The 24,023-nt window shown below is 45.8% G+C and overlaps 1 protein-coding gene across 2 annotated transcripts; it reads left to right on the forward strand.

The window, feature by feature from the left end:
* Positions 1-2,418: 2,418 nt before the first annotated feature.
* On the forward strand, positions 2,419-23,624 carry LOC101122934 (2-acylglycerol O-acyltransferase 2-like). Of its 2 annotated transcripts, none has more exons than XM_027979548.3 (6): positions 2,419-2,552; positions 7,117-7,295; positions 10,174-10,378; positions 10,691-10,865; positions 13,470-13,669; positions 14,934-23,624. In XM_027979548.3, the coding sequence occupies exons 1-6, from the start codon at positions 2,462-2,464 to the stop codon at positions 15,086-15,088; spliced, it is 1,005 nt and encodes a 334-aa protein (XP_027835349.1). In that variant the 5' UTR covers positions 2,419-2,461; the 3' UTR covers positions 15,089-23,624. The 2 variants fall into 2 exon arrangements, with proteins under 2 accessions (XP_027835349.1, XP_027835350.1); XM_027979549.2 differs by having other exon boundaries at positions 2,419-2,603; positions 14,934-15,194.
* The last annotated feature ends 399 nt before the right edge of the window (positions 23,625-24,023 follow it).

Here is a 24,023-nt window from a genome sequence, read left to right on the forward strand (position 1 = left end):
CCAGACTTCTCCAGAGCAAGCCTGTCAGGAAGGAGAGACAGAGGGTGAGAGAAAGAGAGCTAGACAGCACCACACACCTTCTACTACCTAACTTCTGAGTCACTTGGCAACAATTCTACCTTATTTGCTCAGTTGGATTCAAATCCCCAAGTCCAATTCACACTCAGTAGGAGAATGTGACACCTGGAGGTGATGTCACTGGAGGCATCTTGGTGGCATTATCACAGTGATAGCCCATGAGCCTTCAGAGACTAGACTAGGCGACTCCAACGCTGTGGGTGCTGCTGGAGGCAGTCTGCCCGGAGGATACGGCTTAGACGTCCACACAGCAGAGCCCCACGCAGGGCAAAGGTCAGAGGTAAGAATCATGGGAATTGTAAGACCCTGGGAATTCTGATCCCAGGCCTGGATGGGACACAGTACAAGGTGACGATCAGACTTAGGGCACCAGGATGGGGGTTGGGGGATGGGGAGAGACTGGCAGGGCCGAGGGAAGGAGAGGCCCTCATTCACCACAACCTTGAGCCGCACGAGGAGGGAGCAGAGAACCTGAACTTGGAGGAGTGCTCCCCAGTGTGGAACCCGAATAGTTATATCCGCACTGGACTTTATATGAATGAAAATGTGCTTTAATGTGTTAAACATTGATACTAGGTTGTTTGTTAAGAGTAGGCATCCCCATGGATACAGAGAGCCAGGAGTTACACAGCAACACCAGTGACATCCCCTCAAGGTGTCACATCCTCCTACTGCGTCCAAAACTACACAGCACCTGCTACCTGACATCCCTCTGTGTCCCCAATCTGCCCTAAGGGACTTTCCCTCATAGGAAGACTTCCCACCAACACACAGGCTGACTCGGACAGTCCAAGGAGCACAGGAGCTCTCAGGTATGGAAGAGAGGCTCAGAGATCCTCAGGGTTGGGCAGAGCTGGAGTCTCCTCCTGAAATCAGGCAGCTGTTGACTTGGAACAAGTTCTCAGACATCATTACCCACAGGGAACAAAGGACCTGCTGGGGTCTAACCTAGTGACACTCTTGGATGGTAATGAAGTGATAGTTGACAAGGGGTCAGTCAGCACAGATCTGTCAGCAACCACCTGGGCTGGCCAAGCCTCACCCTCTCATGTGGAATGGACTTGGCTAGGGTCAGAAGATGGGAGAGGTGGGAATGTGGGAGCTGTGAGAGAACAAAGGTAGAGAGGAGGGAGCGGTCAGAGCACACGTGGGTGAGATTTCGTGGTGAGAGTCAGGGTCAAAGCGAGGTTTAAGAAATAGGAGGCTAAGGTTTAGGCCTTTGTGCAGCAAATGTCTATGGAGATGGGATTGGGCAGTGCAGACAGGGTCCCTGAGAATTACTGTCTTCTGTCTGGGGAGCTACTGTCCAGTCCAAGGGGTAGGAATTCATCCCCAGGTAGGGAGGGAGGAAGCCTCGCAGGTGCTTCAGCTGAAGCAAGTTATGGACCAGATAGAAGGGCAGTGGATGCCTCAGGCTGGACTGAGCCTCTGTCTTAGTGACCCCACAGCAGGGCAGAGTCAGCTGCCTGAGCAGCTTGCTAGTGAGCACCTACTCTGTGCTGGCTCTGGGTGGATGCTGAGCAGGATCTCAGTGTAACAGTGACCTCCTCATACAGATGCGTTTCACAACAGAGGTTAAAGACCTTTCTAGAATCCTGTTCCCATTATGAAACCTGTCTGCCCAAGTGTCCTGCTTTCACCTTGCCTTCTGTGTCCTCTGTGGTGTCCACAGACCAAGTGGTTTCAAAGTGGAGGGAAGAAACAGTTGTGTCTGAGGCTGCTGAGAGGTCAAAATGAGAGCTGAGAATTGATCACTGGATTCAGCAGCGTGGAGGCCAGTGGTGAACTTGTCAAGGGCAGTTCCATGGAACAGTGGCATCTGAAGTCTGGAAGAGGGAGGACAGAATGGAGGAGAGGGCATGGAAATCAGACAGCTCTTCCATGAGTTTTGCTGTCCAGGCAAGCTGAGGAAAAGGCAGCCAGAGAGGAGATAGATAATGGGGCCTGGAGATATTTATATGGTATCTCATAGCTCTTATTTGTAAAGGGGAACCATGGACCCGACAGGTGAAAGGAGACAATTACTGCAGCCAAATAGTTGTGTAAGTGTAAAGAGTGCAGGATTGCCCTATACTTGCTGCTTCAATTGCCCAGTAATGGGCAAGATTTGAGCAAAGGTGATCTGGCAGAAAATGTATTGCCTGAAGAGTCCACTGCACTTCTCTTTCTCTGTAGTAAGTTTCGTCCAGGCCAGGTGGTTTTGAATATTTTACCTAGGATACTGTTCCCTGCCAGGGTAGGTGCAATGGGACTCTATGGCTGGCTGGACAACTCCCTCCACCCCCACAAATGCTTAGCAACCTCTGGCAGCAACAAAACCCAGCAGGTGTCTCAGACCACAGCAGAGCTCAGAGAAGCCTCCAGAGGAAGCAGAGGAATCAGCATGGTGGAGTTTGCACCTTTGTTTGTGCCACTGGAACGCAGGCTGCAGACCTTCGCGGTCCTGCAGTTGATCTTCTCTTACTTGGCCCTGCGTAAGGAAAGCTGAGATGGATTTGGGAGGCCATGGACACCTGCCGTTTCAGGTGCACATGGTGCATTGATGGGGAAAGATACAGGTCCTAAGGTGGATGCTGAGCTCAGTGCCTGGGGATCACCTGGGATGAGGGACATCTTTCTCACAGGGCCTTGGGCGAGCTTTACCAACAGGAGTGTGTGTCTGACTGTCTGTGTCCACCTCAGCTTAGCCTGGGACCTGGGAGTGTCCAGAGGAGGACAGAGAGTCAAGCAACCTTGGGCCTGGAGCTAGAAGGAGGGGGCTGAGAAAAGGCATCCAGACCCTCTGATGCCAGGAACAGTAGCTTGTACCTTGACTCTTATCTCGAGGGCAAAGGGGATCCCCCAGAGGACTTTAGGTACAGGAGTGACAAGGTCCAATCTGTGGGAGACAAGCTGTAATTTAGGGATCTTCTTGGTTGGGGTGTTGGGGGAGACAGATAACAGGGAGGAGTTGTTAGCAAGTCAGATTTGGGTCTGCTTGTGGGAGCACAGTAAATCTCCTATACTGACACTGGGTTGTGATGAAAATAGTGTAGGCTTTATTACAGGGGACAAACAAGGGGTCCAGAGACTTAAGGCTGAAAATGCCTGAAACCTCTTTGATTACCAGGGAACGGTTTCTAGAGAAGTGATGCTGGGTGCATGATCAACTCCTAGAGAACTGTCTGATTGCTTGGTGGTGAGGTAACTTGGAGTCACCATCATCAGCCTTCAGGTTTCCCCTGGTCTGAATCTATGGGCTGGTTAGCAATTTCTTCCACCTGCTGGGAGTTCAGTATCTGCAAACTGCTCAGTGATGAGTCTCAATATTAACTATGGCTTTTGGGAACAAACCAAAAATCTTTGAATTTGTGGAATTTTTGAGCTGTTATTTATTTTCTTGTTTGGGACTCTTTTCTTTCATGTTTATGATTTCTCTTTATAATTTTATTTTTGAATTTTGGTGAAGACTTAGGAAGCTCAGGATTTTCTACAAATAAGAGGCAGGTAGAGGACATGAGGGATCTTTCCCAGGAAGGCTGCATGTGAAGTTGTTTAGTCATGTCTGACTCTGTGTGACCCCATTGGCTGTAACCTATCAGGCTCCTCCAACCATGGGATTTTCCAGGCAAGAATACTGGAGTGGGTTGTGTTTTGCATAGGTCCTGCTCAATTACAAGGTCACAATCTATATCAGATGTCACCTCATAGACCCATGATTGAAAACTAGCCCCCTGATTGTCTTTGTGTTTGTACAGTGCCAGCCCATGAGTGAAGTATGGCTTTTACATTTTAAATGCTTGTATTTTAAATGATTATGTGCCTATGCAAAATCCCCCATGTTGCCTCTTGAGCCCCACTGTCTGAAATGCTTACAATTTGGCTCTTTAAAAGATTACTTACCCTGGTCTAGGGAGGCTGGCAGTGGGTAGAGAAAAGGGGCTGTTTTCCAAAGATATTAGGAGATGAATCTACAAGGCAGAATGTACAGGCCTTCAGTAAAGTAAGTTTTCCCAGGAGGCCAGTAAATGTTGCACATATGCGCATATGAGCAGATGGTTCATGCTGGCCTAGTGCAGCTCTTTGGGGAGGGGCAACGATGTGGCCAGAAATGTCAACCGGGACATGTTACTCAGGACTCAGGCCCCAGCAACAAGTACTTTCCAGTGGGTTACTTGTTATTCTGTTTCTTTCCTCTTCTCTAGAATTCACACACTCACGCGGGAAGGTAAGCTCCTTTCAGATAGTTGGTCTTGCTCTCATCCGCGTCTCCATCTCTTAGAAGAGTTAATGTTGACAAATGCTTGTTGAATGAATGAATGTTGGGAGCATGATATGGACATAATAGAATTGAAACTACCACTCATCCTGCTAGTTTTCTGTATGAGGTTAGCCAACCTGAACACCCTCTCTGGGTCTCAGTAAAGTGGGATTTTACATCTTTCCTTCTTGTCGTTATGAGGGGAAAGAAGGTGTTTTCTTTCTTCAGGGGCTGAAAATGCACCCAAGTTAGGATTTTGCCTGCTGACAGTACTTAAAGAAGAGGCCAGAGTGAGGGAGATGTTTAGATGGGGGAGTTCCTTCTGATCAAGCAGAAGTGCCCACATTTTAAAATTCTTTTTTCTCACTAAAAAGCAAATACATGCTATTTTAACACATCGAAACAAAATGTGCGTTCTAAAAGTTAAGGATTTCCCCCAAATCCTACCCTACAATGAACCACTATTAACAAGTTAGTTTTATTCTCTTGACCTTGATGGAAGTTCTAATTTCTTGGGTACATAGGTTCAGTTTAGGAAGATGAAAAGAGTTCTGAGATGAAGGTTGATATAGTTGCACAACAATGTGAATTAATTTAATTACACCAAATTGACTCTCAAAAATCATTTCAAGTATATGTCCAAGAGAGGGGTTACTGGGTCCTATTGTATTCTAATAGTTTCATAAGAAATCTCTATACTGTTCTCCATAAGGCCTCTGTCATTAGCCCATTATTTGAAAAGATGCAATCTCCCCAGTGTTCATAACAGCACATTTACAATAGCTGGGATGTGGAAGCCGCCTAAGTATCCATTTGAGTAATGCATAAAGAAGATGCCATAATACAAGCAATGGAATATTACTCAGTCATAAAAAGGAACATATGAACGTCATTCTCAGTAACATGTATGGACCTAGAGACTGTCAAACGGAGCGAAGATAGCCAAAAAAAGACAAATCTCACATGATATCACTTATATGCAGAATCAAAAAGAGGTACAGAGTAGTTATTTACAAAACAGAAGTAGAAAGAAACCTGTGGTTACCAGGGGTTGGGGGGAAGGATAAATTGGGAGATTTGGATTCACAACACTACTGTATATATAATAGATAACAATAGAATCTGCTGCAAGCATAGGGATCTCTCCTCAGTGCTCTGTAATGATCTGTACAGGAAAGGAATAAATTTAAAAAACACACACACACACAAAAACAGAGTCAATATGTGTATGAGTTAACAGGTTTATTTTTCTATACAACTGAAACTAATACAACATGTAAATGAACTATAATGAAAACTGAAAACCAATAATAAAATACCAAAGAGTCATTTTGATGACTAGTATATGGTAAACATATTTTACCATCATTATAATTGAAAGGACAAAACAGAGTGCTCCAAAGACAACCCTGAAGCCAGCAACAGGAGGGCAAGAATTCCTGTCCGTTGTTCAGGGCTTAACCACCAGCGCCTGACAGGTTGCAGGTGCTCTGAAGAAAACGAGCCTCTGTGAGCCCCAAACTACTTTGATTTATGCATTTTGCTACTACTCAGACTGGGCTTCCCCAGTGCCTCAGCAGTAAAGAAACTGCCTGCAATGCAGGAGCCACAGGAGATGCTGGTTTGATCTCAGGGTCTGGAAGATCCTCTAGAGGAGAGCATAGCAACTAACTCCAGTATTCTTACCTGAAGAATCCCATGGACGGTGGAGCCTGGAGGGCTACAGTCCACAGTGTTGCAGAGTCAGACATAACTGGAGCAACTTAGCGCCCACACAAGCACTATTCAGACTGGGTCAGAAGTCCCCTGCTGCATGAAGTTGGACATGAATGATAGTCCTGGTTTGCCCTACTTTAAAATGGACTACAGTTGGGGGATGAACTTCTTTATGAGTATGAGCAAAGGGTGTTCAGTGGAAGGAGTGGAATGGAGAGGACATAATATTCTCTAACATCGAGGCTCAATTAGCATCAGATTAAAGACAGTCCCAAAGATCACCTGACCCTGAGTCAAAACCAGGATTATCCTGTGAAGGGACTCAGAATAGTAAGTCTGGGAGGAATTGCTCACTGGGGCTGTTTCTGGCCCTGCTGCAGTCCTGATGAACAGACCAGGCCTGAGTTGCCCTCTTCCTCCCTCCTTCCTTCAGCAGGACAGGGCCTGGCAGCAAAGGAAAGAGCTCAGCAAAAGCTAGAGCTCAGGGATTTTTATCAACTGAGCAACTTAGCGTAGCTGGAACATGAGGTGCATGTAATGAGTGAGACTGGAACAAGAGAGGGTATGGGCCACCAGTGAGGAGCTTGAGTTCAGGCTGAGCTGCTTGAGCTGAGCATCAAAGTTATAAGAAGTCATGAGGGGTCTTTAACTAAAGGGGGAATGTGGTGGGATTTATCTATGGAAAGATGGGCTGAGGGTAGACAGGAAGTGGGCTGGGGAGAAAGAATACCTTTTCTCTGGGGTTCTAAAGAATGGATACCAGAAAGAGTTCATCCAGTCACATCTCCATTAGGCCTCTTTTGAGCATCTGGTGTACAGACAGAGAGGGAGGTGGAGGGGGAAGACTCAAATGAGTAAGCGATCTGGTGCAATGGGACAATGAGAGTTTGAAATTAGGCCAACTGGTTTCAAATCTAGGCTCTCAATGTTTACAGCATTCTGTCCTCCTCAAAACCTTGGGAAGCTGGTCTCTTCCTCCTAGGAGGAGGGCTGGAATGGACAGTGCTGCTAGAGCTGGGTATATGCGGAGAGCTCGATCCTTCATACCTCTGACCACTAATGGTTCCTGCTTCCCTTCCCAGACTTGATCTTCTGCATAGTCTTCATTGGCCTCCTGTTCACAAGATTCTGGATGATCAGTATCCTGTATGCGATCTGGTGGTACCTGGATCGAGACACGCCACGGCAGGCGGGCAGGCAGATTGCTTTCATAAAGCACTGGACCATATGGAAGTACATGAAGGACTATTTCCCCATCTCGGTGAGTAAGGGGCTGACTAGGGAGTGGTCAGGACCATAGTCCCCATGTGTCCATGTGGAAGTGTGACCCTGTGTGCAGGGAGCAGAATACCGGGCCGGGAGCAGGAGACAGGCTTCTACCACTATGTGGCTAGGGGAAGAATCAGCTTTTGTCTGACTAACTTCCGTGAGGTGAGGCCACTATGACAACTGATGAATGAACAGGATTTGAGGAACCCAGTAGGCCATGTAGTGCCGCACACTTATGTATCCGACAGGTGTGAATCCCTCCACAGTCTAAGTTTGGTGTGAAGGAATCTGTAATGGAAACAAGCTTTCAGAGCATCTGGCTGACACTTTATCAGATGATGATACTGATACCCTGATAGGGAAGAAGGTGTGAGCAAGGATACAGAGCAGGTTCTTTGCTTTTAAAGTGTGTGCATTGGCTCAGAGAATAGGAACAGAGCAGAGAGCCCTCAGGGTGTATCCTGCCCCTGCGTGTTTGATATGTTACGTGTCCTTGGACAGAGCTGTGCTCATTCTGAATCTCAGTTTCCCCAGGGAGCCACTAAACAGTCCACTTCCTCCTCTTCTGCCTATCTCTTAATCCCTGATCTCTGGCTCATGGTATCTCAGGTCCATTTTGTACCCTGGAGCCTGGGCCCAAGGATCAGTTTGTAGGGATGCAGGCCCCTGATCTTTAGTGAACTGGCGTTTGCTCCATTCGTGAATCCCAGACAGGTTAAACCCTTGGATGTAGGCAGTTGTGATGGTTAATTATCTAGTGGGGACAGGAGGAGGAAGGCAATGTGGACACAGAGAGGTGCCAGGCAGGGACAGGTGGCCTTCTCTGGACACAGGAGAGAAGAATGGATACTGTGTCACCTCTGGGAGTAGACATTATAGGTTGTAATCCGGGTCTGCAACATGCCAGTTGTATGACCTTAGGTGAGTTACACATGCTCTCTGAGCTTCAGTTTCTTCATGTGTAAAGTGGAAATGCTGCCACATACATCATTGGGTTGTGTGGATTCCATGAGACATCAGGTGATCTGGGGCTTCTGAGGACAGCATCTGGCTCTCCTATCACCTGGAACTGCTGTCTTTTGCACATCTGGCAGAAAACTCTGCTGAGTGTCTCTGTGCCGGTCTTATCTGTGTCTGCTCTGTCCCTCCTGTAACCAGGTATCTCCTCCAGAGTATTTCTCGCATAAGACACTACTGACATTGTGGGAAACATCTTTGCAGAAATTTCATGAGCACAGGGTTCAGGATTGTAGGCCCCTGCAGTCCTGTGGCGAGAACAGCTGCAGACGGCGGGCAGTACCACCGAGCGGCCAGCAGAGGGAGAGATGACATGCACTTTCACCTCCCTGTCCTGGACTGTCCCTCAGTCCTGGACTGAGGCCTGCAGGAGGCGCTGTGGCTCACAGAGTCTGACTCTTGTCACCTCCCAGGACAACTTCCAAGTCATCCACACACCTCAACAGAGCAGGCCCTGCAGGGATCTTCGGTGGCCATGGATAGGGGGGTTCCGGGAGGCTCTGCTGTCTACTGGAAACAAGTGTACAACCTTAGAGTTGTCAGGTGTTTTGTTCCGATGCCTTACTGAGGATTGTATTCAGAGACAGCCTCTCAGAAATCTCTGAGGAGCTGTTCTAAACGGGACAGAAGTCAGTACTTATGGGGCTTTGTTGAAAAAAACAAAGCCAAACCAGCCATGTAGCTAAACATCAAAAGATTACTGCCAGTCAAAACGCAGACATCTCCAGTTAATGATTTTCATGTTTTTCTACATATGGGGAGAACAAAATCTGGGCTCACTGCAATATTTCCTGCATGTGCATCTTCACTCTCTGACCAGTATCCTATTTTCTTTCATCCTGAATTCCTTTCAAGGCCCATTGTCAGTTGCAGCTACAGTTGTTGCTGACTTGAAGGCAGGCAAGCAACATTCTCTGTGCTAACAATTCTGCTGGGGTACTCCACTCACAGTCCTTTGTGCTGTGACTCTATGAGCTAGAGCCTAATGGGAGAGTTTCTAGAGAATTTAGGAGACTACTTCTGAGCACTGGAGCTTTCTAAATGCATCTTACGGGCTTCCTAAAGAGGTACTGGTGGTGAATCAGGCAGTGTTCCCGGAGGACAATTGATTCCCTCTCATCCTTAAGATAATTTCAGGAGCAGTGTTTCTGTGTAATATATCATTATCCAGGAACAGCAGTGTCTACACAGGCCAAGGTCTGAGCAGGGGTGCAGTGCTGTGGGCAGGCTGTGACCTGGTGTCAGGAAGTGCTGCAGACTTGACAGGACACCTCCCTGACCCCTCTCCACCCACACCTGCGGGCATCACTAGAGACTTCATGGCCCTCCTCCCAACTTCTACCTTCAGCATCCTGGGATCTGTTACATTGAATCACAGGGTCTCAGGGGTCCAGCTTTTTACCTGAGACATGACTCCAGATTCCACAAAACTTGGTGAGAGGGTCACTCCCTCTTGTGCTGGCTCCTTCATTCTGGTAGGGTTCTGCCTGGAACAAGGTCTGCCTTCACATGGGACAATGGCCTGTCTCCAGTCCTCTTTCCAGGATTCCTTCCAACCTTGGACAGGGGTCTTTCTCCCAGGCAGAGGGTATTGGCCTCATCCATTTGTGAGTCTGTTCTTTCCCTTTCATTCCATAGTCTTCCTGAGCATCTTCTCTGCTTCATGCTTGCACCAGGGACAAGGATCCTCAGACAGGACATCTCTCACCACAGGACACTCACATGGGGTGTGATAGCACTTGGGCACAGCGGACACATAGACGAGGTCAGCACAGAAACTTCGCAGGGAGATTGGAGTGGGGTTTGGGGGGGAGTGGGTGCAGCCCCGATTCACCAGATTGCTGTCCCTGCAGCTGGTCAAGACTGCCGAGCTGGACCCCTCCAGGAACTACCTTGCTGGCTTCCACCCTCATGGTGTCCTCGCCACCGGAGCTTTTATCAACCTGTGCACAGAGGGCACGGGCTTCTCCTCTGTTTTCCCAGGCATCCGCTCATATCTGATGATGATGCACTGGTGTTTCTGGGTCCCTATCTACAGGGATTACATCATGTTTTCAGGTGAATTTTTCCTCTCTTTCTATCCCAGGACTATGGGGGTTGAAGACAGAGGAGGGATTTTTAATGAGGATGCCCAATTGTTCTATACTTCTTCCAAGTGAATGTGTAGTAGACAAGGAGATGAGACCCAAAAGCATTTCCCACAGCTCTGTGCTCAGTGATGACCTTGGTGGGAGTATTGGGTAAAGGGGTACTGCTCAGTGCCTGTCATCAGGGGACTCCCCCTGGGGAGTAGGGGAGAGCCCAAGTCACATACTCCTGAACCGTGCTTGCCCCTTCACACTGTACGTGACCGTTTTCCTCTCTCCCCAGGGCTGGTCTCATCAGACAAGGAAAGTGCTGATCACATTCTGAGCAGGAAAGGAGGCGGCAACCTGCTATCCATCGTTGTTGGGGGCGTCCAGGAGTCACTGACTGCCAGGCCGGGAGCCTACAAGCTGGTGCTGCGGAACCGCAAGGGCTTCATCAGGCTCGCCCTGATGCACGGGTATTGGGGAGAGGGCTGGAGATTGGCAAGGATTGTAGTTTAGAAGGAAGACTGCAGAGGCAAATGCAGATCCTATTTTGGCAGGCAGCGTCTGAAGATTTTATGTTGGTGATAGATGCACTGTCTCAGGCCCACATACCCAGAGAAGACTCTAGAAGGAAGATTTTGTAACTAAAGGGATTACGTCTTAAATGTCCCATTGCTAAAAGCTTGCATTACATCTGAGACCTAGAGAATCTGGGTGAATGGAGTTTGGGGCATAGTAAAGAGCTATTCTCCTATCTTTAAATATCAGTGAAGTATACAAACCTAGCTGGAAGAGATTTTCCCAGAAAGTCTGCAGACTTTTTTTTTTATCTTGGAGGATTCTCAGCAATATTCTGGTTTGTCTCTCATGATCCTGTAACCGGAAAGGTTTAATTTTGAATTGGTGCTGGACCTGCTTCTGTGAGTTTAACCCTCATCTTGCAGCTTTTCTTACTGTAGGAACACACAATGGGCTGCCAAAGGAAAATAACCTGAGTTGCCCACCTGTAGAGAACAGTACAAAAAAGATCTTCACCACCCAGATAATCACGATGGTGTGATCACTCACCTAGAGCCAGACATCCTGGAATGTGAAGTGAAGTGGGCCTTAGAAAGCATCACTTATGAACAAAGGTAGTAGAGGTGATGGAATTCCAGTTGAGCTGTTTCAAATCCTAAAAGATGATGCTGTGAAAGTGCTGCACTCAATATGCCAGCAAATGTGGAAAACTCAGCAGTGGCCATAAGACTGGAAAAGGTCAGTTTTCATCCCAATCCCAAAGAAAAGCAATGCCAAAGAATGCTCAGACTACCGCACAATTGCACTAATCTCTCAACGCTAGTAAAGTAATGCTCAGAATTCTCCAAGCCAGGCTTCAGCAGTATGTGAACTGTGAACTTCCAGATGTTCAAGCTGGGTTTAGAAAAGGCAGAGAAAACACAGATCAAATTGCCAGCATCTGCTGGGTCATTGAAAAAGCAAGAGAGTTCCAGGAAAACATCTATTTCTGCTTTATTGACTATGCCAAAGCCTTTGACTGTGTGGATCACAATAAACTGTGGAAAATATTTAAAGAGATGAGAATACCAGGCCACCTGACTTGCTTCTTGAGAAATCTGTATGGTCAGAAGCAACAATTAGAACTGGACATGGAATAACAGACTGCTTCCAAATAGGAAAAGGAGGACATCAAGGCTGTATATTGCCACCCTGCCTATCTAACTTATATGCAGAGTACATCATGAGAAGTGCTGGGCTGGAAGAAGCACAAGCTGGAATCAAGATTGCCAGGAGAAATATCAATCACCTCAGATATGCACATGACACCACCCTTATGGCAGAAAGTAAAGAGGAACTAAAAAGCCTCTTAATGCAAGTGAAAGAGGAGAGTGAAAAAGTTGGCTTAAAGCTCAATATTCAGAAAATTAAGATCATGGCATCCTGTCCCATCACTTCATGGGAAATAGATGGGGAAACAGTGTCAGACTTTATTTTTTTGGGCTCTAAAATCACTGCAGTTGGTGATTGCAGCCATGAAATTAAAAGACACTTACTCCTTGGAAGGAAATTTATAACCAACCTAGATAGCATATTCAAAAGCAGAGACATTACTTTGCCAACAAAGATATGTCTAGTCAAGGCTATTATTTTCCCAGTAGTCATGTATTGATATGAGAGTTGAACTATAAAGAAAGCTGAGTGCTGAAGAATTGATGCTTTTGAACTGTGGTGTTGGAGAAGACTCTTGAGAGTCCCTTGGGCTGCAAAAAGATCCAACCAGTCCATCCTAAAGGAGACCAGTCCTGGGTGTGCATTGGAAGTACTGATGTTGAAGCGGAAACTCCAATACTTTGGCCACCTGATGCGAAGAGCTGACTCATTTGAAAAGACCCTGATGCTGGGAAAGATTGAGGGCAGGAGAAGGGGACGACCGAGGATGAGATGGTTGGATGGCATGACTGACTAAATGGACATGAATTTGTGTAAACTCCTGGAGCTGGTGATGGACAGGGAGGCCTGGTGTGTTGCAGTCAGTGGGTCGCAAAGAGCTGAGCACAACTGAGCAACTGAACTGAAAGGACTGTAAGGATATACTAACACATTCCCATGCCTGAGGCTTGCCATTCTGGGACATTTGCAAGGATCAAATAGTCTGTTTAGTTTGTGTTCTCACCTATATCCCAATCTATGATCCATAAAGAACTTGGCAACCTGGCCCTTTAGCATGGTTATTTGGAAGCACTAGCCTGCCATCTTCTTGGTCAGCCACTCCGAATAAAGTCCCTTCCTTGTCCCAACACTTTGTCTCAGATTCACTGGCCTATCTTGTGACAAGCAAAGAGAGCATGGACTCAGTAACAATCCAAGTGCCAGTCATTGACCCTGAAAAGAGCCATGACCTGCTTGAAGTTATAAAAGAAGCCCTGGCAGGTCTGGGAGACACCCGAGGCCTCTTACTTTTGTCCCAGGGCTCTGTCCTCTGTTCCGTTCCTGCTCACTAGGTCCCTTCAGGAAGCTAGGTGACCAGCTTATGCCTTCTTGTCCATCCAGATGCCCTCTCTCCTCTCTCCCTCTAGGGCAGATCTGGTGCCGATCTTCTCCTTTGGGGAGAATGACATCTATGAGCAGGTTGAGAACTCTCCTGGTTCCTGGTTGCGGTGGTTTCAAGACCAACTTCACAAGAGCATTAGAGGTTCCATCCCTGCCTTCTATGGCCGTGGAATCTTCCAGTACAGCTTTGGTCTTATGCCCTACCGCCGACCCATCACCACTGTGGGTGAGCCTAGACCTGGGCTGGGAGGGGAAGGGCTATAGAGTAAGAGGCTTGGGCTTGTGCATCAAGGAGATCTGGACATAAAGCAGTACACCCTTGACTTTGAGGAGCATGCTTTCTGGTGTGTGAAACAGACACACCGTCAAGTAAGCCTATGAAAGGCAGTCTAGAATGAGAAGAGTAACAGGAGCACAACGGCCAGTAGCCTCTACTGATCACTGTGCCCCTGCTTGTGTCAGGCACTACGCTGGCTCCTTACATGCAGCGGCTTAGTTTTCCCAACAAATTGTGAGGAGGGCCTCTCCTCCCCATTTTATTGATTGCAAACATAGGCTCACAGAAGCTAAATCACTTCCAAGAGATCACCCTGCCCTTGGTAACAAAGTTGAGGTTTGATAAGGGTATTTGACTTTTTATTATGCAGGAGAAGGAGGGTATAATTCTGATCACAGAGTCTAACGACAATAATTGGAAAAGGTGGGTACAAGGCCTTTGCACGTCTGTTAGAATTGTGTGTAAAGTAGCAATCAGCAGGCTCCAAAGGAGAGCCAGAGGGATTTCCTTGTAAATAATGGGCATGGGCTTTATTCCATAGACTTAGCACCATTTTTCAACTATTTGCTTTCTTCTTGAATTCCAACTAGTTTCCAATGGCAGTACTAATAGAGCTGTTCATCTCTACTCACCCAGCCGTTTCTTTGTTGAGTACAGGCAACCCACTCTATCAGACTTTCTTTGCATTGTGTGGTGCATATTCATGAATGTTTATAGTGCTGCTACCACCAGACCATTCCCAAAACAAGACATGGCAGCTGCTTTCTGATCCACCTTCTTCCATAGATACGAGCTTTTCCAATCATGGCATCTGAGAATCCCAGATTCAACTTTCCCTGAGGCTAAGCGCACATCTCCAGGGCTTACAACCTGGTACTGATTTTTCCTGGCTATGTGACCTTGAACGAGTTATTTAACCTCCCTGAGCCTCATTTTCTCAGAAGTCAAACAGGAATAATACCAGGTTATATCCCCATAGGATTGTTAGGATAACGTAAGAGATAATGCATGCAAATACCAGCTGGCTGTATTGTTGATATATCAGAATCTTGAAGTTGACCCAACATCTTAGAATCTATGAGGCAAAATAGAATTGAAAGGGAGGGAGTTGGAGTGCTTACCTGCTCAGATGGCCATTTTAGTGGGAACATCAAGATCCCTGCGCCTTCAGTGGTTCCTACTCTGTATCACCACTCACCTCTGTGTCTTGCAGTGGGGAAACCCATCGAGGTGCAGAAGACACTGCATCCCTCCCAGGAGGAGGTGGACAGGCTTCACCAGCGCTACATGAAGGAGCTGGAAAATCTCTTCGAAGCCCACAAGCTCAAGTACAATGTTCCCAGAGACCAACACTTGGAGATCTGCTGAGCACCTCCCCAGAGGAGGGGTTCCTCCAAAAGGCAGGGCTGGCATTAGGGAGGGTGGAGGGAGGTGCTGGAGTTTATTTGAACAAAAATATGGTTTAATGTGTTAAGCGCTGATACTGGAGTGTTTGTTAAGCAGTCAGCATCCCCATGAATACAGAGAGCCAGGAGCTGCACAGCAAGGGTCCAGCACTACACAGCACCTGCTACCTGACATCCCTCTGTGTCCCCAGTCTGCCCAAAGGGACTTGCCCTTGTGAGAAGATCTCCCACCAACACCCAGGCTGACTCAGACCTCCTGAGGAGCACAGGTGTTGTCAGGTATAGTAGAGAGACTCAGAGGCCCTCAGGGTTGGGCAGAGCTGGAGTCTCCTCCTAAAAGCAGGCTTCTGTTGACCTGGAACAAGTTCTCAGACATCATTACCCACAGGGTACAAAGGACCTGCTGGGGCCTAACCTGGTGACACTCCTAGATGATAATGAAGTGATAGTTGACAAGGGGTCAGTCAGCACAGATCTGTCAGCAACCACCTGGGCTGGCCAAGCCTCACCCTCTTATGTGGAATGGACTTGGCTAGGGTCAGAAGATGGGAGAGGTGGGAATGTGGGAGCTGTGAGAGAGCAAAGGCAGAGAGGAGGGAGTGGTCAGAGCACATGTGGGTTAGACTTCGTCTAAGAGTCAGGGTCAAGGTGAGGTTTAGGGAACATGAGGCTAAGGTTTAGGCCTTTGCACAGCAAACTTCTATGGAGATGGGAACGGGCAGTGCAGACAGGGTCCCTGAGAATTACTGCCTGCTATCTGGGGGACTACTGTCCTGTCCAAGGGTTAGGAATTCATCCCCAGGAGGCCTTGGTAGTACTTGAGCTGGAGCGATCATGGACAAGCTAGAAGGGCAGTGGATGCCTCAGGCTGGACTGAGCCTCTGTCTTAGTGACCCCACAGCAGGGCAGAGTCAGCTGCCTCCGCAACTTGCTAGTGAGCACCTACTGTGTGCTGGGCTCTGGGTGGATGCTACACTGAGTATCTCAGTGTAACTAACAGTGACCTTCTCTTATAGATGAGGTTCATATCAGAGGTTAAAGACCTTTCTAGAATCCTGTTCCCCTTATGAAACCTGTCTGCCCAGGTGTTCTGCTCTCACCTTGCCTACTGTCTTCCCAATCTTGGCAAACTGTACATTGAAAACACCAGTGGTATCAGCTGGGTACACACTTCCACCTACATGACACTATCTGCTGGCTGTATGTCCCCTCACAATACTTATTCCCTCCCATCTTCACCTATAAATGATTCATCCATAACTGAGGGTCCAATCAATGCCAGCTCTTCCTCATCCTTTCTATTTGTAATTGCTTGGAAATGGTTTTAAAAGATCTGAGACGGTTTGTGTCAAGCACCAACTGTGTATGGAGTTTTGTTAGATTCCATGTCTTTCTCTCACACTCTACCAGAGAGGTGACCTGAGTGTTTCCTTCTTCTACAAGTTGAACTGATGCCATGTCTGTCAAGTTACATCCTTAGTGAGAGAATGAATAGAAACAGATGGGCAAGAAGTTTCCTTCTCTCAGCTATTTTATGAGGGGCCCTGAATCGAACAAGAACAGCATCAAACCCTGGTCTTATCATTAAATATCAATGTTCAATTCAGTTCAGTTCAGTAGCTCAGTCCTGTCCGACTCTTTGCAACCCCATGAATTGCAGCACACCAGGCCTCCCTGTCCATCACCAACTCCTGGAGTCCACCCAAACCCATGTCCATCAAGTCAGTGATGCCATCCAACCATTTCATACTCTGTCGTCCCCTTCTCCTCCTTCTCTCAATCTATCCCAGCATCAGGGTCTTTTCAAATGAGTCAGCTCTTCACACAATGTGGCCAAAGTATTGGAGTTTCAGCTTCAACATCAGTCCTTCCAATGAACACCCAGGACTGATCTCCTTTAGGATGGACTGGTTGGATCTCCTTGCAGTCCAAGGGACTCTCAAGAGTCTTCCTCAACACCACAGTTCAAAAGCATCAATTATTCTGCACTCAGCTTTCTTTATGTCCAACTCTCACATCCATACATGACTGGAAAATCCATAGCCTTGACTAGACGGAACTTTGTTGACAAAGTAATGTCTCTGTTTTTCAATATGCTGTCTAGGTTGGTCATAACTTTCCTTCCAAGGAGTAAATGTCTTTTAATTTCATGGCTGCAATCACCATCTGCAGTGATTTTGGAACCCAGAAAAATAAAGTCAGCCTCTGTTTCCCTATCTATTTGCCATGCAGTGATGGAACCAGATGCCATGATCTTCGTTTTCTGAATGTTGAGATTTAAGCCAACTTTTTCGCTCTCTTTCACTGTCATCAAGAGGCTCTTTAGTTCTTCTTCACTTTCTACCATAAGGGTGGTGTCATCTGCATATCTGAGGTTATTGATATTTCTCCAAGCAATCTTGATTCCAGCTTGTGCTTCCTCTAGCCCAGCATTTCTCATGATGTACTCTATGATGAAGAATTAAAAGGGCCATATTCCTCAAAAAGTGTTAGAGGGGGTGGTCCTAAGATGGCAGAGGAATAGGACAGGGAGACCAATTTCTCCCCCACAAATTCATCAAAAGAACATTTAAACGCTGAGTAAATTCCACAAAACAACTTCTGAATGCCAGCAGAGGACATCAGGCACCCAGAAAGGCAGCTTATTGTCTTCGAAAAGAGGTAGAAAAAAATATAAAAGACAAAAAAAGAAACAAAAGAGGTAAGGAGGGAGCTCCATCCTGGGAAGGGAGTTTTAAAAAGAGAGGTTTCCAAACACCAGGAAACACTCTCGTGGCTGAGTCTGTGGCGAGTCTTGGAAGCACAGAGGGCAACATAACAGGGAAGAAAAATAAATAAATAATTAAACCCACAGATTACAAGCCCAACGGTAACTCCCCCAGCGGAGAAGCAGCGCAGATGCCTGCATCAGCCACTAGCAAGCAGGGGCTGGGCAGGGAGGTGCAAGCTACATTGCTTTTTAAGGATCAGGCCTGAATGCCCTGAGGGTAACCAGAGCGAACTAACTTGGGCTAGCAAACCAAACTGTGGGATAGCTACCACGTGTAAAGCTCTAACATAAGACACCACTAGGACCGCGCACAGAACAAAGGATGGAACAGAATTAGCTAGCTGCAGACCATCCCCCTCTGGTGACAGGCAGCCAGAGCCGGAAGGGCTGGAAGGGGGCAATCGCAGCCCCAGAGAGACATTATTTACCAAACTGCAAGCAGGCTTCCTTGCTAACTAAGACTTCTTGGGGTTCTGGACAGTCATCATCCACCTGAGAAGGTGTGCCAATTGTACACCCAGAAAACTGAGCAGCAGGAACGGGAGAGGTGATAAGCCACAGTGACCGCGCTCGCCAGACACCTGAGCTACTTGGACCTGGGAAGGGCACAAAACGCAGGCCCAATCGAGTCTGCGCCTCTGAGGACTACCTGAGTGCCTGAACCTGAGTGGCTTAGACCTGGGAGGTGCATGCAGCCCAGGGCCAGCCTCAGACAGTTCCTGGCAGAGCAACCTAGAGCCTGAGCCATGTGCGCCACGAGCAGGGGCAGGCCCAGCGGGGCTGAAACACTGCGAGCACACACCAGTGTTATTTGTTTGCAGCGTCCCTCCCTCCCCACAGTGCAACTGAACAAGTGAGCCTAAAAAGTGTCCACCACCGTCCCCCTTGTGTCAGGGCGGAAATCAGTCACTGAAGAGACCAGCAAACAGAAGAAGCTAAAACAGAGGGAACCGCTTGGGAAGGGAAGTGACAAGTGCAATAGATTAAAACCCTGTCATTAGTACTGACTACATAGGAAGGGGCCTATAGATCTTGAGAAATATAAGCCGGACCAATGAACTATCCGAAAATGAACTGACCCACACTGCCCACAACAACACCTGAGTAAGTCCTAGATATATCTTTACTATTTTTACGGTCATTCTTTTTTTCTTTTTCTTCTTCTTTTTTTTTTAACTTTTTAAAATTTTTAAGTCCTCTATTACTCCTTTAATTTTCATTTTTATAACCTACTATTACTTTTCAAAAAAGACCCTATTTTTAAAGCAAACTCCATATATATATTTTTAATAATTCTTGTGACTTTGTTTTTCTTCTTCTTCTTCTTCTTTTCTTTAATATTGTATTTTTGAAAATCCAACCTCTACTCGAGTTTTAATCTTTGCTTTTTGGTATTTGTTATCAATTTTGTACCTTCAAAAACCCAGTCTTCAGTACCCATTTTTACTTGAGAGCGAGATTACTGGCTTGATTGCTCTCTCCTCCTTTGGACTCTCCTTTTTCTCCACGAGGTCGCCTCTGTCTCCTCCTTCCCCTTCTCTTCTCTACCCAACTCTATGAATCTTTGTGTGTTCCAGACGGTGGAGAACACTTAGGGAACTGATTACTGGCTGGATCTCTCTCTCTCCTTTTCGTTCCCCCCTTTTATCCTCTTAGCCACCTTTGTCTCCTTCCTCCCTCTTCTCTTATCTGTATAACTATGTGAACATCTCTGAGTGGTCCAGACTGTGGAGCGCACATAAGGAAGTGATTACTGGCTAGCTTGCTCTCCCCTCTTTTGATTCCACCTCATCTCATTCGGGTCACCTCTAACTCCCTCCTCCCTCTTCTCTTCTCCATGTAACTCTGTGAACCTCTCTGGGTGTCCATCAATGTGGAGAAACTTTTCATCTTTAACCTAGATGTTTTATCAATGGTGCTGTATAGAAGGAGAAGTCTTGAGACTACTGTAAAAATAAAACTGAAAACCAGAAGCAGGAGGCTTAAGTTCAAATCCTGAGATTATCAGAGAACCCCTGACTCCAGGGAACATTAATCGATAGGAGCTCATCAAACGCCTCCATACCTACACTGAAACCAAGCACCATCCAAGGGCCAACAAGCTCCAGAGGAAGACATACCACGCAAATTCTCCAGCAAACACAGGAGTTCTCCAGCTCAGGAACACACCCCTGAGCTTCAATATACAGGCTGCCCAAAGTTACTCCAAAACCACTGACATCTCATAACTCACTACTGGACACTTCATTGCACTCCAGAGAGAAGAAATCCAGCTCCACCCACCAGAACACCGACACAAGCCTCCCTAACCGAGAAACCTTGACAAGCCTCTGATACAACCTCATCCACAGTGAGGAAACTCCACAATAAAGAAAACTCCACAAACTGCCAGAATACAGAAAGGCCACCCCAAACTCAGCTATATAAACAAGATGAAGAGACAAGGGAATACCCAGCAGGTAAAGGAACAGGATAAATGCCCACCAAACCAAACAAAAGAGGAAGAGATAGGGAATCTACCTGATAAAGAATTCCAAATAATGATAGTAAAAATGATCCAAAATCTTGAAGTAAAAATGGAATCACAGATAAATAGCCTGGAGACAAGGATTGAGAAGATGCAAGAAAGGTTTAACAAGGACCTAGAAGAAATAAAAAAAGAGTCAATACATAACTAATAATGCAATAAATGAGATCAAAAACACTCTGGAGGCAACAAATAGTAGAAAAAGTAGAGGCAGAAGATAGGATTAGTAAAGTAGAAGATAGAATGGTAGAACTAAATGAACCAGACAGGAAAAAAGAAAAACGAATTAAAAGAAATGAGGACCATCTCAGAGACCTCCAGGACAATATGAAATGCTCCAATATTTGAATTGTAGGAGTCCCAAAAGAAGAAGACTAAAAGAAAGACCACTTCTGTCCTTTATCAAGCCCATCTTGGCATGAAACGTTCCCTTGGTATCTCTAATTTCCTTAAAGAGATCTCTAGTCTTTCCCATTCTGTTCTTTTCCTCTATGTCTTTGCATGGATTGCTGAGGAAGGCTTTCTTATCTCTTCTTGCTATTCTTTGGAACACTGCATTCAGATGCTTATATCTTACCTTTTCTCCTTTGCTTTTCATCTCTCTTCTTTTCACAGCTATTTGTAAGGCCTCCCCAGACAGCCATTTGGCTTTATTGCATTTCTTTTCCATGGGGATGGTCGTCATCCCTGTCTCCTGTACAATGTCATGAACCTCATTCCATAGTTCATCAGGCACTCTATCTATCAGATCTAGGCCCTTAAATCTATTTCTCACTTCCACTGTATAATCATAAGGGATTTGATTGAGGTCATACCTGAATGGTCTAGTGGTTTTCCCTACATTCTTCAATTTGAGTCTGAATTTGGCAATAAGGAACTCATGATCTGAGCCACAGTCAGCTCCTGGTCTTGTTTTTGTTGACTGTATGGAGCTTCTCCATCTTTGGCTGCATAGAATATAATCAGTCTGATTTCGGTGTTGACCACCTGGTGATGTCCATGTGTAGAGTCTTCTCTTGTGTGGTTGGAAGAGGGTATTTGCTATGACCAGTGCATTTTCTTGGCAAAACTCTATTAGTCTTTGCCCTGCTTCATTCCACATTCCAAGGCCAAATTTGCCTGTTACTCCACGTGTTTCTTGACTTCCTACTTTTGCATTCCACTCCCCTATAATGAAAAGGACATCTTTTTTGGGTGTTAGTTCTGTTAGTTCTAAAAGGTCTTGTAGGCCTTCATAAAACCGTTCAACTTCAGTTTCTTCAGCGTTACTGGTTGGGGCATAGACTTGGATTACTGTGATGTTGAATGGTTTGCCGTGGAGACGAACAGAGATCATTTTGTCATTTTTGAGACTGCATCCAAGCACTGCATTTTGGACTCTTTTGTTGACCATGATGGTTACTCCCTTTCTTCCGAGGGATTCCTGCCTGCAGTAGTAGATATAATGGTCATCTGAGTTAAATTCACCCATTCCAGTCCATTTTAGTTTGCTGATTCCTAGAATGTTGACATTCACCCTTGCCATCTCTTGTTTGACCACTTCCAATTTGCCTTGATTCATGGACCTAACATTCCAGGTTCCTATGCAATATTGGTCTTTACAGCATCAGATCCTGCTTCTATCATCAGTAACATCCACAACTGGGTATTGTTTTTGCTTTGGCCCCATGCCTTCATTCTTTTTGGAGTTATTTCTCCACTGATTCAAGGCTATGGTTTTTCCTGTGGTCATGTATGGATGTGAGAGTTGGACTGTAAAGAAGGCTGAGCGCCGAAGAATTGATGCTTTTGAACTGTGGTGTTGGAGAAGACTCTTGAGAGTCCCTTGGACTTCAAGGAGATCCAGTCCATTCTGAAGGAGATCAGCCCTGGGATTTCTTTGGAAGGAATGATGCTAAAGCTGAAGCTCCAGTACTTTGGCCACCTCATGTGAAGAGTTGACTCATTGGAAAAAACTCTGATGCTGGGAGGGATTGGGGGCAGGAGGAGAAGGGGACGATCAAGGATGAGATGGCTGGATGGCATCACAGACTCGATGAACGTGAGTCTGAGTGAACTCCGGGAGTTGGTGATGGACAGGGAGGCCTGGCATGCTGCGATACATGGGGTCGCAAAGAGTCAGACATGACCTAGTGACTGAACTGAACTGAAAAGAAAGACCATGAGAAAATACTTGAGGAGATAATAGTTGAAAACTTCCCTAAAATTATTGTTGGGAAATAATCACCCAAGTCCAAGAAACCCAGAGAGTCCCAAACAGGATAAACCCAAGGTGAAACACCCCAAGACACATATTAATCAAATTAACAAAGATCAAACACAAAGAACAATATTAAAAGCAGCAAGGGAAAAACAATAAATAACACGCAAGGGGTTTCCCATAAGGATAACAGCTGATCTTTCAATAGAAACTCTTCAGGCCAGGAGGGAATGGCAAGACATACTTAAAGGGATGAAAGATAATGACCTACAGCCCAGATTACTGTACCCAGGAAGGATCTCATTCAAATATGAAGGAGAAATCAAAAGCTGAGAAAATTCAGCACCACCAAACCAGTTCTCCAACAAATGCTAAAGGATATTCTCTAGAAAGGAAACACGAAAAGGGTGTATAAACCAGAACCCAAAACAATAAAGTAAATGGCAACAGGATCATACTTATCAATAATTACCTTAAATGTAAATGGGTTGAATGCCCCAACCAAAAGACAAAGACTGGCTGAATGGATACAAAAATAAGACCCCTATATATGTTGTCTACAAGAGACCCACCTCAAACAAGGGACACATACAGACTGAAAGTGAAGGGCTGGAAAAAGATATTCCACACAAATAGAGACCAAAAGAAAGCAGGAGTAGCTATACTCATATCAGATAAAATAGACTTTAAAACAAAGGCTGTGAAAAGAGACAACGAAGGCCACTACACATAATGATCAAAGGATCAATCCAAGAAGAAGATATAACAACTAAAATATATATGCACTCAACATAGGAGCACCACAATATGTAAGACAAATGCTAACAAGTATGAAAGGGGAAATTAAAAATAACACAATAATAGTGGGAGACTTCAGTACCCCACTCACACCTATGGATAGATCAACTAAACAGAAAATTAACAAAGAAACACATACTTTAATGATACAATAGACCAGTTAGACCTAATTGATATCTATAGGACATTTCACCCCAAAATAATGAATTTCACCTTTTTCTCAAGTGCTCAAGGAACCTTCTCCAGGATAGATCACATCCTGGGCCATAAATCTAGCCTTGGTAACTTCAAAAAAACTGAAATCATTCCAAGCATCTTTTCTGACCATAATGCAGTAAGATTAGGTCTCAATTACAGGAGAAAAACTATTAAAAATTCCAGCATATGGAGGCTTAAAAACATGCTTCTGAATAACCAACAAATCACAGAAAAAATCAAAAAGAAATCAAAATATGCATAGAAACAAATGAAAATGAAAACACAACAACCCAAAACCTGTGGGACACTGTAAAAGCAATGCTAAGGGGAAAGTTCATAGCAATACAGGCATACCTCAAGAAACAAGAAAAAAATCAAATAAATAACCTAACTCTCCACCTAAA

This window comes from Ovis aries, chromosome 15, assembly GCF_016772045.2.
Source record: "Ovis aries strain OAR_USU_Benz2616 breed Rambouillet chromosome 15, ARS-UI_Ramb_v3.0, whole genome shotgun sequence".
In the NCBI taxonomy this organism is placed as follows: domain Eukaryota; kingdom Metazoa; phylum Chordata; class Mammalia; order Artiodactyla; family Bovidae; genus Ovis; species Ovis aries.